At 42.3% G+C, this 18,209-nt stretch overlaps 1 protein-coding gene across 1 annotated transcript; it reads right to left on the bottom strand.

Moving 5' to 3' along the window:
* Window positions 1–3,218: 3,218 nt before the first annotated feature.
* Window positions 3,219–18,209, bottom strand: LOC147121596 (transcription factor Ovo-like 2). The gene is made up of 5 exons (XM_085981961.1): window positions 13,531–18,209; window positions 12,705–12,970; window positions 11,474–11,676; window positions 9,875–10,061; window positions 3,219–4,340 (listed from the first exon to the last, which is right to left on the bottom strand). The coding sequence occupies exons 1-5, from the start codon at window positions 13,566–13,568 to the stop codon at window positions 4,033–4,035; spliced, it is 1,002 nt and encodes a 333-aa protein (XP_085838087.1). The 5' UTR covers window positions 13,569–18,209; the 3' UTR covers window positions 3,219–4,032.

Genomic DNA, 18,209 nt, shown 5'->3' on the forward strand with positions numbered 1-18,209 from the left:
GGTCCAGTTCAGTTTCTGATCAATGGTAACCCCCAGGATGTTGATAGTGGGGGATTCAGCGATGGTAATGCCATTGAATGTCAAGGGATGATGGTTAGAGTCTCGCTTGTTGGAGATGGTCATTGCCTGGCACTTGTGTGGTGCGAATGTTACTTGCCACTTGTCAGCCCAAGTTAGCTACGGATGGATCACTTTTCCCATGGAGTTTTTATTTCTCAATGGAATATATATTCATTAGAATTTTGGAATATTTCTTTAAATGTTTACCACTGCTTATCTACTGCCATACCCTTTAATCTAATTTCCCAATCTACCTTAGCCAACTTGCCCCTCATACCTCTGTAATTGGCTTTATTTAAGTTTAAGACTCTAGTAGTAGTGGAAGCAGATTCAATAGTAACTTTCAAAAGGGAATTGGATAAATACTTGAGAAGGAAACATTTGCAGGGCTGTGGGGAATACGCAGGGGAGTGGGACTAATTGAGTAGCTCTTTCAAAGTGCTGGCACAGGCACAATGGGCCAAATGGCAGCCTCCTTCGGTGCTGTACAATTCTATGTTGTTAAAATGAGAATTACGTTACAGCAGGTGACATTTGATGGCAAACAGCAGACATTAAAGAATAAGGTGTACAGTTAAGACAGTTGAAATAGTGGCCATTCTGGGATTGTACTAGAGTTGAAGGGGTCAGGTTCAGTTCATCAGCTGCAACAAAATTAGGGACAAGGTAGTTAGCCTGACAGAAGATCCAAGAGTCAGACCATGGAATATGACACTGATTTAAACTCATTATTGGTTTTTTTCTAAGCCATAGGATAACTAAATCTAGATATGCTAATGCCTATGTCCCAACAGAATGAAGGGAGACAGTGATTGGTTGATTAAATCCAGACAACTAGCATTACCTGTTAATCTGACAAAGTCTTCTGTCATTGTTTAATCCTATTGGTACGGGACATTACTTTGATTAAGTTACCAGTGTGACAGATGAGTGCTCAAGAAAAGATTTATTGTTTTCTAAGTTATTGTTTTCTAATTTCCCATCACCTTAACAGACCATTCATTGTCCCTGGCCAAGGGATCAGGCTGGAGATCTTCTCTAACACAATGCCACTCCATACTTGCCACTAGGAATCACTCAAGAACAGCCTAGAGTAACCAACCTGTTAATTTTCCCTCTAGCTGTACCTGGCCTCCACCCAGTGCTTTTTCACAGTGGCAGGGCTGAAGGTCAGGACCTCACTATCTAGTGAATCACAGGCTTGAGCCGGTGAGCTAACACTTATGTTGTCAGCTGTGACTCAGTGGGTGGCACGCTCACCTCTGAGTCAGAAGGTTGTGGGTTCAAGTCCCACTCCAGAGACTTGAGCACAAAATCTAGGCTGACACTCCAGTGCAGTATTGAGGGAGTGCTGCGCTGAAGGAGGTGCCATCTTTTGGATGAGACGTTAAACCGAGGGTCCCTTTGCCCTCTCAGGTGAGCGTAAAAGATCCCATGGCACTATTCAAAGAAGAGATGGGGAGTTCTCCCCAGTGTCCTGGCCATAGAATTACATGGAATATACAGCACAGAAACAGGCCATTCAGCCATGCTGGTGTTAATGCTCCACTCGAGCCTCCTCCCATCGTTCCTCATCTAACTCTATCAGCATAACACTCTATTCCCTTCTCCCTCATATGCTTATCTAGCCTCCCCTTAAATGCATCTATACTATTCACCTCAACCACTCCCAGTGGTAGCAAGTTCCACATTCTCACCACTCTTTGGGTAAAGAAGTTTCTTCTGAATTCCCTTTTTGATTTCTTGGTGACTATCTTATATTGATGGCCTCTAGTTTTGCTCTTCCTCACAAGTGGAAACACTCTGTCTATTCTATCAAAACCTTTCATAATTTTAAAGACCTCTATTAGGTCACCCCTCAGCCTTCTCTTTTAAAGAGAAAACAGACTCAACCTGTTCATCCTTCCATAATAGGTATAACCTCGCAGTTCTCTTTTCATCCTTGTAAATCTTCTCTGCACCCTCTCCAGTGCCTCTATATCCTTTTCTTAATATGGCGACCAGAACTGCATGCAGTACTCCAGTATGCTCTAACCAAGGTTCGATACAGGTTTAGCATAACTTTTCCTACTTTTTAATTCTATCCCTCTAGAAATAAACCTTAGTGCTTGGTTTGCTTTTCTTATGGTCTCATTAACCTGCATCACTACTTTTAGTTGATCCTTTATTAACTCTTATCCCTATCCACATGGATTCTATTTCTGTCTTACTGATGGCCGTGTTACTTTTTTCTACTGCCATTATGTTATCCCTAATAAATACAGCTACTCCATCTCCCCTTTTTCTCTCTATCTTTTCTAAATATGTTATACCTTGCAATGTTTAATTCCCAGTCCTGATTTTTCTGTAGCCATGTCTCAGTAATCCCGACTATACCTGGTTCCTCGCAATGTATTATTGCCTTCAATACCCCCTGTTCTATTACGGACAATTGCTGTACAGACAATTTAACTCATTTTTAATGGCAGTTCCTCTCTCTTTATTTTTAACCATCTTTTTACACTCATGTTATATAATTCTATTTATTCCCAGGCAATTTATGTCCTCCCTTAGTTTAGTCTGTCCCATGCTCTCCTTTCCTGTTTTGTTTATATTTAGGCTGGTTTCATTTCTTGTAGATCCCTCTCCCCGTCTGACTAGTTTAAAGCCTCTGCCACCTCCCTATTTACCCATTCCGCTTGGACACTGGTCCCACTCCAGTTCAGGTGGAGCCCGTCCCATCGGTACAACTCCTTCCTGTCGCAGTACTGGTGCCAGTGTCCCATGAAAAGGAACCCCTCTTTCCCACATCAGCCCTTTAGCCATGTGCTAACCTGCCTGATCTGCCTGTCTCTATGCATGTCAACATGAAATGCAAGTCTTCTTTCACGACCAAGACACAACACTGTGCCACCATTCCACACCAGAACCTACTTAAAAGTTCCAGTTACAAAGTTAGATGTAGTGATGGTCTTCAGCATCCACAGAACTGAACGAAATACTGAATGTAGCTGGGAATCTCATTTGTTTTTAATCGCTGTTTGAAATGATAGACTGGTGCTAGCTGTGCAACATGCAAGACATACCGATTTTCAAAAAACAATCTCATTTTGTTTCATGAAACAAAGTAATTTCTGAAATCTGGTTAAGAACTGGTAAAAGAAAGTTAAAATCTCAAGGGAACTTCGTTTTTTTTTAATAAACGGACAGATAGAAAACAACATACCGTAAATCTCAATTACTCTTATTAGTATAAAGAATATTTTTACAAAGTTTACACAGGACTCATTTTGGAATGTTATGCATTAAATTATCTGTATTTAATATTTCCCAAATTCTCCATACCAAAATAAGAAACCTGTACTGAATTTTGGAAATTCACAATATTTTTCTTTGATACACACATTTTTTTCAAATTCAGAAGGCTACAACTGAATATAGTATAATCCACTGTGGAGCAAAATGTACCCTGAACCAACAAATTAAAAAAAAAAGAACAAGAAAACTGGCAGACAAGATATATCTTCAAAGAAAAAAAACCTACCAAGGAGTGTTGAAAAGCCCAAAATACCATTCGAACACTTAGCCCTTTGGTTAACTGCCCTCCAAAGTGGCCTATCAAGTCAATCGGTTGTGTCAAACCGTATACAAAAGAATAGCACTTCAAGAAGTCGGTCCATCACCGCCTTCTCAGGGTAACTGGAGATGGGCCCACATCTCGAGAATTAGTCTTATTTTAAACGTAGCCCTTTCGGAGGCTGGACCAGTATCGGAAAATTTCCTTTTGGTCTCTATGCGTCAACAAAAGCGTAAAGGTTTACTCCGATTGCTTTATCTGGCGAATGGGTTCTAATACAGTTGGTTTACATTAGCGATTGAAAGGAATCTTCCTGCTGTGTTTACTATGTCAGTGACACTGACCAGAAGTTTTATTTATCCAGCAGGGTAAGGATCAAATTTCCATCACAGTTACTAATGCCTCTTCTCTTGCTCCTATTCAGAATCCTTATTTTCGTCGCTGTTGTGCAGCACCGAGTTGAGTTTGTTCTGCAAAGCTGCAGCTATTTTCTTGGAAGTCTTTTTAAGCAGTGGGTTTTCTGGGTGATTCTGCTTCATGTGAAGGTAGAGGTCCTCTTGGTTCATGGCAGTGAACCCACATTCTTCACAGACATAAAGCTTTGCCCTCCTCTCCTTGTAGCTGTACTTCTGTGTCACTCCGTGGATCTTCTTGAGGTGTGATTCCAAGGAGCATCTCTGCGTAAAGGCTTTATGACAAAGGCTGCATTTATAGGGGCGGATTCCTGCACGTGAAATATAAATATTACAATTTTTAATAATGTGCAGTTTTAGCTAATTGCCTTATGCTACAAGCCTGACCCTTCTCCATAAATATATGCTCTCCCCTCCTGAAAGTACTAATCAAGCAAGAGAGCAGTAGAAGAAGTCCTGGCCCTCCCCTCCAGTACCTCACACAAGTGCTACTCTTCATGTTTGAGTCTAGATATGTGCAGCATGAGGCTGGTTGTCCGAGGAAGCTTCACAAATAAACCTAGCCTCACTCAACATCCACAACAACAACTTGCATTTATATAGCGCCTTTAACGTAATAAAATGTCCAAGGTGCTTCACAGGAGTGTTATCAGACAAAATTTGACACTGAGCCACGTGAAGGAACATCAGAACAAGTGACCAAAAGCTTGGTTAAAGAGAGAGATTTTAAGGAGCGTCTTAAAAGAGGAGGTCGGAGCGGTTCATGGAGGGAATTCCAGAGCTTGGGGCTTAGGCACTGAAGGCACGGCCGCCAAAGGTGGAGTGATGCACACAAGAGGGGTTATGGGACAGTGATCAGAAGCAGGAACCCCCCCCGGCTGATAATTCTCTCACTAAGCCAGTGACCCTCGGGCCAACTGCAGTGATCCATTGGCTCAAATCAGCGAACTCAACACCAATCGGCCATCAAATCTGGGATTTGTCTGGTTGGATGGTTCAGTAGCACACCTTGTGATGCCTTTACGAACTGAGCCATTCATATACATGTTGAAATGTATTTTCATGCAGAACAAGAAGAATGTTGAGTTCGCATTACCCACGCAATACATATTTGAAGCATGAACCCGAGGAAAATATGAATAATAAGAAAGTAATGTGTGTGTACACCAGTAAAATATCCAATGAACTGTATAGTAAAACACTCCCATTCTTAAGATTCATTGACCATCTGAATACTTTTAGGGAACTATATTTCACAGCAGTGTTACTAACATAATTTAGAGCATTAAAGGGAAGATCTTATAATCCAAAGTGATTAAGCAATGACAAAAAGGAACTTGGAGGAGACAAAAATAATTTGGAGTGGTTAATGGAAATATCACTCACCTGTATCTAGCTGACATTGACATAGTTGTCCAGCTGCAAGGATGCATTATGACACATTTTCTGTGACAATCCATAAACAAACACTTCTATTCTCTTTAACTCTGCATCTAATCTCTTTAAGTCTACTTCTATTCTGCTTAACTCAAGTCTACATTTTCCATCAATGTAAATACCAACTCATAAAATGATGGTATCTTGGATTTACAAAACACAAAAAAAACAAAGAACATTGTAGAATATTACAGCACAGAAATAGGCCATTTAGCCCCATCAGGTCTGTGTGGTGTTATCTCCACATGAACAATATTTATGAATGGTAGAATGCAAATAGGCCTCACTGAAACAAACTTGATACTGTGGAAATAAAAAAGATTAATATTGCACAATATGTTGTGTTGTGTAATGAAACGCAATGTTGTATAACACAAATAAAGACCAATAATCCTGTGATATAAAGAAGTCAGCCCACATGTAGTAGATCACTGAATGAGATACTAGTCAATCTGGGTGAAATATCAGTAGACCGGCATGGAGTTGAGAAACAGGAGAGAAATCAGTCCACTGCAGGAATTACTTCATGGCCCTCAAAATGGTTGAACTAGGCAGTTATAAAATAAGATTCTAAAACAAGATTCAATTTCGCCGCCTTCACATATGCATCACCTTCTAGTTCAATGGCTCTAACATACAAGGCGTAATGTGTGACATACTGCGTGCCTTCAGCTGCCTAGGCCCCAAGTTCTGGAATTCCCTCCCAAAACCTCTTTCCTTCTCTACCTCTCCTCCTTTAAGTCGCTCCTTAAAACCTACCTCTCTGTGACCAAGTCTGTCCTACTATCTCATTATGTGGCTCGTGTCAAATTTTGTCCGATAATCGCTCCTGTGAAGTGCCTCGGGACATGTTACTACATTAAAGGTGCTATATAAATGCAAGTTGTTGTTGCTGTGCTCAAGTCAGTTTTTTTTTTCTCCGTTCCATATTTTACCAGAACTGGGTAGCAAAACCTGGTGACACGAAGACATGATAGAACACTTAGGACAGTCCTGGAAATTATAGGCCAGTGAATCCAACGTTTGTCGTGAGTAGAATCTTCGAAGCTTATCTGGAAGATGAGCATCATGAAAAACCTAGAGGAGTATGAAGTCATTGGAGACAATCAATACAGCTTCATGGGCAAACGGTCGTGCATGGCAAACCTGTCAGGATTCTTTGAAGAGGTATTGGAGTTTGTGGACAAAGCGAACTCCAGAGACATTGCTTCTCTAGACTTCAGCAAGGCTTTTGATACAATGCCACGTAGGAAGTTGGTGCATAAGGTAGAAAAGCACAGAACCGCCGGGCAGCTGTTGAAGTGGACTGACAACTGGCTGTATCAAAGGAGACCGAGTGTGGTAGTGCATGGAGTTGTGTCCAGGTAGCAGGAAGTGGCCAGTAGGTGTGCCCGAGGATCAGTACGCTGACCTTTGCTATTCACGTTGTATAGCAATGATTTGGAAGTGAGGACAGAGACAAACGTTGACACTAAGAATGGGCAGATGGGGTTGCAAGCAATTAGCAGCAGGCTGTTCGGGTGCAGAAGAATTTGGTAGATTGAGTGGTTGGGCTGAGAAATGTCAAATGGAGTATGCGCAAAGTGATGAGAAGGAGCGTAAACATTGAAACCATAAACTAAATGGAGCCAGTCTACAAGATAATAAGAAAGACAGACTTGCATTTATATAGGACCTTTCACAACCTCAGGATGTCCCAAAGCACTTTACAGCCAATGAAGTACTTTTGTAATCACTGTTGTAATGTAGGAAATGCAGCAGCCAATTTGTGCACAGTAAAGTCCCACAAACGGCAATGAGATAATGACCAGATAATCTGCTCTCAGTAATGTAGGTTGAGAGATAAATATTGGCCAGGACATCGAAGAGAACTCCCTTGCTCCTCTTCAAATAATGCCATGGGATCCTTTACATCCTCCTGAGAGGGCAAATGGAATTCCGTTTAACGTCTCATCTGAAGGACAGATACACCACAGGAAAAGGATTTGAGGGTATTAATGAACAGATCATTGAAACCACAGGCACAGTGTGGCAGGAGTAAATGAGGCAAATAGGATTTTGGGTTGTATAGTGTTCCGAATGGAACAAAAATCACAGGATGTGATACTGAACATTGATCATGCCCACCTGGAGAAATGTGTGCAGCTGGATGAGTCTAGCTGCAGCTGCACCCATCCTGGTGAGTGGTGAGTATTCCATCACACTCCTAACTTGGTTTCCACTGATTCTTTGAGCTCATTGCAAACTTACTGGTGATTCACATCAGCCTGACCGGTATTTAATTCAGGCTAATGCAATCCATTCAGACTAACTGATATATCATGAAGACTAACTGATATATCATGAAGACTGATATATCATGAAGACCAACTGATATATCATGAAGACCAACTGATATATCATGAAGACCAACTGATATATCATGAAGACCAACTGATATATCATGAAGACTAACTGATATATCATGAAGACTAACTGATATATCATGAAGACCAACTGATATATCATGAAGACCAACTGATATATCATGAAGACTAACTGATATATCATGAAGACCAACTGATATATCATGAAGACTAACTGATATATCATGAAGACCAACTGATATATCATGAAGACCAACTGATATATCATGAAGACCAACTGATATATGAAGACTAACTGATATATCATGAAGACCAACTGATATATCATGAAGACTGATATATCATGAAGACTAACTGATATATCATGAAGACCAACTGATATATCATGAAGACTAACTGATATATCATAAAGACTAACTGATATATCATGAAGACCAACTGATATATCATGAAGACTGATATATCATGAAGACTAACTGATATATCATGAAGATGAATTGGCTTGCGTTATAGGATTGCTCATTTTGTTACTGACCTTTTCTTTTGTATTGTGTATTATTGAATTTTGTTGAAAGAGTTTTCTTTGTGTTGTACAATTGCTATTTTTTGTTTGTATTTGTGTTTCCATGGCACTGTAAACCGGGGCAGTGGATGACCTTTAACTACAGCCCAACGAGCTATAAAACTCATTTGTTATTGGTATAAGGAGCCATTTAGATAATATTAGACATGATGTTCTTCACTTGGGCTAATGTGACAGGCTGGTTAGGTCAGCACACTGGATTGTCGGGTGAAACTATTATAACAAGTTATAAAATTAACTCATGCATTTTTAAACACTTTTTAACCACTGTGTGAAAATAGCTTGAGGCACAATAAAACCAATTTAGAAATATTTAATCTGATGGAACACTTGTTATCAAAATAATAAAATGCTCACCTGCTGCTGTAAAATATTAATCCATGATCACTGATAAAACACACCATGCTTATCACCTATCTACATCCCTATAGTTTTTCTTTTAATTTTCCCACGCCAATTTTCTCCCCTCATTTCCTGTAGGCGTTGACTCCTTATTGGAGCACAGTTACCATAGTACAAGCCAGGCTCGGATATGGCACTCCTTATGCCCGTTTTTCGTTTGTGAGCTTTGATAGCGAGGTTGGCGGGTAGTATGCATCGCATCCAGTCCGATCCTGTCCTTACACGCATGCATTTCCAGCAGGGTCGCTGACTGGTTGGGAAGCCTGCCCAATTTTTTCCTTGCTGTGCGCAAATTGGCTGCCACGTTTCCTACCTTACAACTGTTGTCAGCTGTGGCTCAATTGGTAGCACCCTTGCCTGAGTCAGAAGGTTGTGGGTTAATTTCCCACTCCAGAGACTTGAGCACAAAAATCTAGGCTGACACTCCAGTGCAGAGCGAGTACTGTACTGTCAGAGATGCCGTCTTTCGGATAAGAGGTTAAACCGAGGCCCCGTCTGCTCTCTCAGGTAAACGTTAAAGATCGAATGCCACTATTTCGAAGAAGAGCAGGGCAGTTATCCCCAGTATCCTGGCCAATGTTTATCCCTCAATCAACATCACTAAAACAGATTACCACATTGTTGTTTGTGGGAGCTTACTGTGCGCAAATTGGCTGCCACATTTCTTACATTACAACAGTGACTACACTTCAGAAAGTAATTCAATGGCTATAAAGTGCTTTGGTCCAGTGGTGATTAAAGGCGCTATAGAAATGCAAGTCTTTCTTTACTGCACTTCAGAAGTACTTCATTGGCTGTAAAGCACTTTGGGGCGTCCCGACGTGGTGAAAGGCGCTCTATAAATGCAAGTTCTCTCCTCTCTATTTGACATCATGATTTATCATGCCTAGCTGCTATTTGCATCCTTTAGTAAGAATTCTAGTACAGCTCCTGGCAATTAACCTCGCTGTGCCCTAGCAATCAAATCTGAACAAAATAAAACACTGCAACTCCCATGCCGCTCCCCATGAGCACAGAGAGGACTTCCCGCGGTGGGTGGGGTTTACGGCTGACGTACCGGTGTGCGTCCTGACGTGCCTCTTGAGGTCGAAGGTGTCATTGAAGCCTTTGCCGCAGTACGTGCACAGGTGGCGCTTCACCTGGCTGTGGCACTTCAGGTGCCGATTGAGCATGCGCTGTAGCCGGAAGCCCTTGCTGCACACCTGGCAGCGGAACGTGGCCTCGCTGCACTCCCCAGTTGTGATCTGTTACAGGGGAAAGGGGAGGCAAGGCAACAAGTTAGGTCCACCGTTAGATTCAGTACCTGAGCACTGCAAAAAGGACGTTAAAAAATACCATAAGGTCCCCCGCCCCATTTCCCAGAAGTTTCAAATAATGCAAGAGTGTCTAAAGGAAGAGCAGTTGAACTAATCCAGTGGTGACCTTGCCGAAGTTCTTCCAGTCTACAGGCGATTTCAGGCTGTGCCTCACCAAACACGTTTAGATTGGAGTACCTTGAGATATCATCATCAAAAGTAATAAAAGACTGCACGCGCGTACTGAGTCGGTGCGTTGCTGAAAGCCTTGTCGAGCATGAATCATTCTCTGCCTTCCCCCCCCCCCCCAAGAAACGTTTATATTTCTACAAATAAATACTGCTATCAGTACCCGAATTCTCTTTTTGCATTTTAAAAGGATTAATTTATTTTATCATATTTATCAATCAAATAAGGTGGGAGTGTCCAATGACATTGGAAATTGTACAGGGCCTATTGAGCTGGCTTCATAATTATATATAATATATAAAATACTGTAACATAATAAAGTTTATAATTTAATAATATGCGAATATAATGTATAACTATATATGGTATATGAAATTGTAATGTATGCTGTGTATTACCAAATGTTACACATAATATGTATAATCTGAAATAATGTAATGTGCTACATTTAATTTAATATATAACCTGAAATAATGTGTATTACATTTAATATATAATTTAATATGAACTATAATCTATTACAATTAATTTAATATGTATAATTGGAAATAATATAATGTGGATTACATTTAATATAATCTATAATCTGAAATAATACAATGTATTATATTTATATTTCATATACATTAAATATAATACACGTTATATTATTTCATAATATAGGATATAAAATACACATTAATATAATGTATAATCTGAAATAATACAATGTGTATTATATTTATATTATTTCATATACATTAAATATACACGTTATATTATTTCAGATTATACATTATATTAATGTGTATTTGAATATAATATATTATGCGTGTTACATTTACTATAATATATATGAAATCATAATGTGTATCATATTTAATATAATGTATAATATGAAATCATATCATGTATATTATATTTAATATATGTGAAGTAATGTTTTGAAGATATTCTGGCTTTTTCCTTTTTCCGAGCGGTGTTTCCTTTATTCTATTCCAAGGAGAGCACCTGTTGTGACCTTCCTTAAACTGTGTGACTCTCCATCTACATGCCCGGGGCTTGTCGAACGCCTCTGTCACAGCCAGCAGGTTCCTGTTTGGGGTCTTGTTCAGTGCACCGACCAAGGTTTCTCTCTCTGCTGGTCTTGCCGAGTTCTGTGTAATGATTAACCGGAGTCTGGGGCGGCTCACCTTGATTTTCGTTCGCAAGACGCTGCGCTTTTTGAATTCCGATCCCAGAACTTGCTCCTCCGCATTCTCCTGGTCCGGTTCGGTCTTGTAAGGAAGGCGGCGCTCGTCTGAATCGTTCAGCAGTCTGTCCAAACCAGTTGTTCCGGGTGCTGGATCCTCGGTCTTTCCTTCTTCTTGGTAACTCAGGAAACAGCTCAGATTGACTGGAAAGAGAAAATAAACCCCTTACACCATGGTCTGTTGCACAGCAAGCTCTATGGAGGGACCGCTTGTGTCTTAGACCAGTTTAAACAATGGGCTGAATTGAGAGTTTTCTCTTGGCTTGTTTGAGTTTTGGGTGTTGTCTGGCTCTGCAGGTCTTTCTTATCAGTGTTTCACTGAAAGGAATGCAACGTGATCCCCGCAATGGGTTCAACCTTTAGACGGCGGCGGTGGGGAAGGAGCAGGAGCCCGGGTTCCGTTATGTTTACACTGGGAAGATGCCGCTGAAGCGAGAAGGGGGCCCCCGTTTGGAAGACTCGGAGTCTGCCTCGGTGCTGCTCACAACAGGTTGATGACTGATGGAATCAGAGAGCACAGAGTACACACAGAGTAATGTAAACACAGCCGGTCCCTTTACCGGATTCCTGTATCCGGGAGCATTATTTGTATATACACGACCTTTAAAAAGCGCGTTGCCCCCTCTTGAGAGAAAAAAAGCCTGCCCAAACGAGAGGGGGCTGCCTTCAGAGCGGACCAATCGCTCCCTGGTCCGCAATGTTGGGTCAGCATGAGATTGGGCGCCTGTTACACAGGGTGGGTTTGCAGTAGGTGTTGGACCTTGTCTTCAAGCTCCGAGCCCTCGGCACAGAGAGAGAGAAAGGCTGCAAAGGTGCCCCCAAACCCACCCTCTGATCCGATATTGAAGGGGCTTTTTCTTGTTCCAGTTTCTTGCCTCTCTCTGCCCCCTCCCTCCCTCTCTTTCCGAACCCCTCCTTTCCTCTTTCTCTCCCTACCTCCCACTCTCTCACTTCCTCCCACTCTCGCTCCCTCCCACTCTTTCTCCCTCTCTCCCCCTCCCCCTCCCTCTCCCTCCCTCCCTCCCTCCCTCCCACTCTCTCTCCCTCCCCCTCCCTCCCCCTCCCTCCCTCCCTCCTTCCCTCTCTCTCTCCCTCCCTCTGAGATCACCCAGCTCTCACCTACTCACCCGGCCAAACCCGTTCGTTTTCAGACTCTCCCTGTTTTGTTTCACCTGGTATGTAGGTGTCGGCCCGCTCCTCGTCCGGCAGTTCATTCCAGTCGCGGACCTCCGGGTAAGGATCCTTCCTCTTCACCAGGAAGGCTCTGGGCATGGTGGGTGGAGGCGCTCGGCGATGATGAAGAAGGAGCCGGATTCTCTCCTGCTTCCACCTGACCCCTGTTTTTTCATACAAACCGGATCCTTCCCCAGTCAAGTCCCAAGGTCCAGGTGTTTGGGGAGAGGGCGGTTGTTGCTGAGATCTCAGTCCCTGAAACGAGCTGTTGTTTTAGTTTTAGATGGGGTGGGAGAGAGAAGAAAGGGTGTTTAGTAAAGACCCACTCTCACCTGGCGAGCTACCTTTGCGGTAACAGGAAAAGTTTGCTTCAGTAATTGAAAAATACAACAGGAAATTTGGGAGGGCGCATGCGTGCTGAGAAAATAACGGTGTCAACAAGCCCTTGTACCTGTCGGACCGGTTGGTGCAGCTTTGCCTTGGTTCCCTGCCCCTCTCACACACGAATGTTTGCGAAACGTTCAACTATGCAAGAACCTTTGTCGGTTTTTACATATTATAAAGATGAAAATATGCTTCCCCGGACACAGAATCGGGCAGGAATCCTCATAAATCGACTGCACAATGCTCAACATTAATCATTAAACTTTCCCCCCTCTTTTTCCAAAGTTCTCTCGCTCTGTCCACGACTTTCCCATAAAGTGCTCTGCAATTATTTAAAATCCAGACGAGCTAGCTAACCGACTTGCGGTAACACTGTTGGAGATTTTCAAAAGCTGGATTGCACTGGAGTCGAGTGCAAGCACTACTGGTAGAGATGCATACCTGGATAAAAAAAATGCCTCGGAGGGGTTTGCAGACATTCAGCAGCCTTCCTGTGAAGATGAAATCTGAGATCATATCACCTCTTGTAATAGGGCTGGCCCATCTATGAGGCAGGAAAACGGTTCATTACAGGCAATATTAGAAGTTGGTGACGCTTTCTCTCCCTCCCCGGCTTAAACCCACAATACACCTTCCAAAAACCGAATTATAAAACATACTTTGCAAAGGATCGCGTGTAAAGTTTTCAACAGTGGACATTTGTGTCTGAATAAAAAAAAAACACTTTTAATGCATCCCATTTTTAAAACCGCCAGGGTGTTAGGTAAATGTCGGTTAAACAGGATGAGTCGAGGCTCATGTACTTATTTATAAATTTCAGGCTACCTCTTGAGCTCTCGCTGAAACGGAGCTCCCTTCCTCTGGGGCTAAGCACATGGCTGATTTGCTTAACAAATCGTCCCTGGCTTGTTCGTGCATTGTGCTAGTTCCAGACCTGTCGGTGCAGGATATCGTGTAAAGAGCTTTATTTTTCTGTAGTTTAACTTAGATGGATGAATTGTTTTCTACACTGAGTCCTTTATATCTATGTGGTTTTGACCCCTACCCTATATTCCCTAAAATCGAACCTTTTCTTTGTTAAATCGGGGCAGTAAAATTTACACCAACATTTTTGATTGATAGGAGTTTCGACACACTAATGGCAAAATATACCCACCCCCACCCCACCCACCTAGTAACGGGTTCCGAAATTTCTATTTGCATTCAAGATGTATCTCCCTTCCAAGCACGCCATTCCACACGATTTGTCTTTTAATCTAAATGACAACCAATAACTGTCCCGTGTTGCTCTCGTTCATCTCTTCATGGGCGAAAGATCTGGAGAGTGGATGGTTTTGTTGTTGCAGCAGTGTTCAGCTCATCTAAGGTTCATTTTTTTAAGTGTTGCACGAATACACACAACATAATAAAATGCAATGCATAAGCCGTTAGTAAAACATTGCATTTGGTAATTAAACACACAAAAAAACTTCCAGCATGCAGGAAAGCGTCTTCCCAGAGAATTTTTATTGGAACTCGTGAATTAAAAACATGAATGAAAAGAAGCACATTTTATCGTGAACTCCTCCTCGCGTTGTAAAACAAAGCGTTTGTTTGGTGCACTTCCAATTTCAGTTTCTTTTACAATTGGAGTTGTTAATTGGCATGCCAGAATAAGGGTAGCCTTAGAATGTGCGAAACACATCGAACATTTCGCTACGTTAAGTGCACCGCCTGGTAAACGGGGTTGCAACCTACTGTTTTGAAACTGTCTTGAAATTCCTGAAGAATGCTTCAAACGAGCTAATCCTCAACCCGGTGGCGATATAGAGTGATAAATACAGCCAGGCAATGGTTAACAAACTGCCAGAAGAGAGCATTTGCATTTATATAGCGCTTTTCACGACTTCAGGACGTACTTTTGAAGTGTAGTCACTTATGGTGCATTGCAAGCTCCCACATGCAGCAATGTGATAATGAGCAGATCGTCTGTTGTTTTGTGATAACAACAGAAAACGCTGGAAAAACTCAGCAGGCCAGGCAGCATCCATGGAGAGAGAAACAGTTAAGGGCTCAGGTGGAAGACCTTTTGTCAGTGTTGTTTTGTGATAGTGGCTGAGGGATAAATGTTGAGCAGGACACTGGGGATAACTCCCCTGATCTTCTTCCAATAGTGCCATGGGATCTTTTACATCCACCTGAGAGAGCAGACAGGGCCCTGGTTTAACATCTCATCGGACTGTGGGCCTGGATTATGTGCTGGAGTGGGTCTTGAACCCAGGACTCTGACTCAGAGTCTAGAGTGCTCTCCACTGAGCCACTGCTGTACAACTGATGTGTACATGATACTCTAGTGTAGCATTTTATTCCCACTCAGTGATTTTTACTACCCATAAACAAACTCTTATGTTATTGACTAAATTTAATGATGTCCGACAACGAGTCACAACCGGCGGAGGAGCCACCAGCGCAGCTCCCAGGAGCACAGCCACACCAGCCAGCTTGGCTGCGAGCCCTCAGACCGCCGTACCTGGACCTGAACCCACGAGCAGCAAACTCAGCCGCAGACTTTAAACACTGGCTGGTCTGCTTCGAATCATACCTGAGAGAATCCAGCGTCCCTCAGGCATCCAAACTAAGTGTCCTGCAGGCACAACTGAGCCCGAGAGTATACACTCTCATCGAGGACATGACTACCTACGAGACCGCCATCAACCTGCTGAAACAGAAGTACCGGACCCCGGTAAACTACATGTACGCTAGGCACCTCCTAAGATCACGGCCGCAACAGCCAGGAGAATCAGTAGCCGAATTCTCACAGGCGCTATATGCACTCGCCTTTTATTGGAGGAATTGATAGGATGTTGCCTGACCTGCTGAGTTTTTCCAGCATTTTCTGTTGTTATTTCGGATTTCCAACATCTGCAGTATTTTGCTATCGTCTTATGACTCCACATTCATTTACCATCTTAACTGTCCCCAAAAGGCTTTTGTGGTTTGCTCTGCACTATTTCATTAGTGCTCAAGCACCTGTGCATGTATGTATGAAGTGTCAAATGGCGTCCTTGCCTATTTTAATGTGTTATTGCATATCTTGTTCCCCAAAACTAGTAATCTTTAAATTTCAGAAGTGTGCCCAAAGGTTGCTGTAAACCAAGATCATACTGGATGGTTGGATTAATAGATTCAGCAGCACCTCCCAAATCCAGAATCTCTACCACCTAGAAGGACAAAAGCAGCATGTGCATGGGAACACCAGCACCTCCAACTTCCCCTCCAAGTCACACCTCATCTCGACATAGATCCTTCATCGTCGTTAGCTCAAAATCCTGGAACTCCCTACCCAACAGCATTGTGGGAGCACGTTCAGCACACAGACTGCAGCGGTTCAAGAAGAAAGCCCACCACCACCTTCTCAAGGGCAACTAGGTATGGGCAATAAATGCTTGCCTTGCCAGCGGCACCCAAAACCCGAGAATGAATAAAAAGATTGATTCTAAATCAATTTGTCATCAGTTCTGTGGCCATTTTAGTTGAAGATACAGTTTTACATAGTATTTACCGCACAGAAGAGGATTCGAGTACAGGAACAAGGATGTCTTGCTGCAGTTGTACAGGGCCTTGGTGAGACCACATCTTGAGTGTTGTGTGCAGTTTTGGTCGCCTTATCTGAGGAAGGATGTTCTTGCCATGGAGGGAGTGCAACGAAGATTCACCAGGCTGATACCTGGGATTACAGGAATGATGTATGAGGAGAGATTGGGTCGATTGGGCTTATACTCGCTGGTAGTTTAGAAGAATGAGAGGGGATCTCATTGAAACTTATAAAATTCTAACAGGACTAGACAGACTAGATGCTGGAAGGATGTTCCCGATGGTCGGGGAGTCCAGAACCAGGGGTCATAAGGGGTAAGCCATTTAGGACAGAGATGAGGAGGAATTTCTTCACCCAGAGAGTGGTGAACCTGTGGAATTCTCTACCACAGAAGGCAGTGGAGGCCAATTCATTAAATATATTCAAGAAGGAGTTAGATATATTTCTTAAGGCTAAAGGGATCAAGGGATATGGGGAGAAGGCAGGGACAGGGTACTGAATTTGGATGATCAGCCACAATTTCATTGAATGGCGGAGCAGGCTTGAGGGGCCGAATGGCCTACTCCTGCTCCTATCTTCTATGTTTCTATGTTTCATTTGGTCCAACAGATCCATGCCGGTGTTTGTGCTCCACACGAGCCTCCTCCCACCCTTCTTCATCTAACCCCATCAATATATCCTTCTATTCCTTCCTCCCTCATGTATTTATCTAGCTTCCTCTTAAATGCATCTACACCATTTGCCTCAACTACTCCCTGTGGGAGCGAGTTCCACATTCTCACCACTCCTGAATTCCTTATTAGATTTATTAGTAACTATCTTATATTAATGGCCCCAAGTTCTGGTCTTGCCCACAAGTGGAGACATCCTCTCTACATCTACCCTATCAAACCCTTTCAGAATCTTAAAGACCTCAATCTGGTCATCCCTCAGTCTTCTCTTTTCTAGAGACTAGTAGTATGACTAAGGAATACCAGAGCTACTGAATGTAAGGCACAAGCAAAATGGACCAATAGTCAGAATGCAGCTGAGTCCTGTTAATTGACCTCAATATTAGAAAGTTCTTTCTAATCAGTGTTAGTGTACAGCAAGTTCCAGCTAAAATCATATACGTTGGCATTTAATTTGTGCCTGAGAAATGATTGTTCTGAACATATAAAATTGTGAAAGATAATGGTAATCCAATGCTGCCCTGTTAGTATTGTAGGCAATTAATTAGAAGATTTCTTCAGATAGGAACAGCAATTTTCCAACTCTTAAACTAATAAATGGTCAGGGGGTGGGGGGGAGGGTTCATTCAGAAACAAAAATGATAATGTAAAGATTTTAAAAAGTATAAAAGTAGAGTTCAGGTCACAAACAGTGATATAGATTCTCCAGGAGAAGGGAATATTAAACTACCTAAAGTAGTTGCAGCAGGAATGACAAAATAAGAAACATGTTAAATTAAACGGTGTGAGAAAGGCAGCATCAGGGCAGAAGGACAGGTTAGAATCTTTTGCCCAAATAAGAGTTTTATATTAACACATGGAATATAAGAGGCTCA

This window comes from Somniosus microcephalus, chromosome 3 (assembly GCF_052327205.1).
Source record: "Somniosus microcephalus isolate GS21.2 chromosome 3, FLI_Smic_1.0, whole genome shotgun sequence".
Taxonomy (NCBI): Eukaryota; Metazoa; Chordata; class Chondrichthyes; order Squaliformes; family Somniosidae; genus Somniosus; species Somniosus microcephalus.

Bases quoted from the DNA above. Each gene is read 5' to 3' on its own strand.
- LOC147121596 (XM_085981961.1), bottom strand. From the start codon at position 13,568: ATGTCTGCAAACCCCTCCGAGGCATTTTTTTTATCCAG. The intron at 11,677-12,704 runs GTGAAACAAAAC...TTCTCTTTCCAG, and splicing joins GGCCGACACCTACATACCAG to TCAATCTGAGCTGTTTCCTG. The intron at 10,062-11,473 runs GTGAGCCGCCCC...CCCCTGTAACAG, and splicing joins TCTTGCGAACGAAAATCAAG to ATCACAACTGGGGAGTGCAG.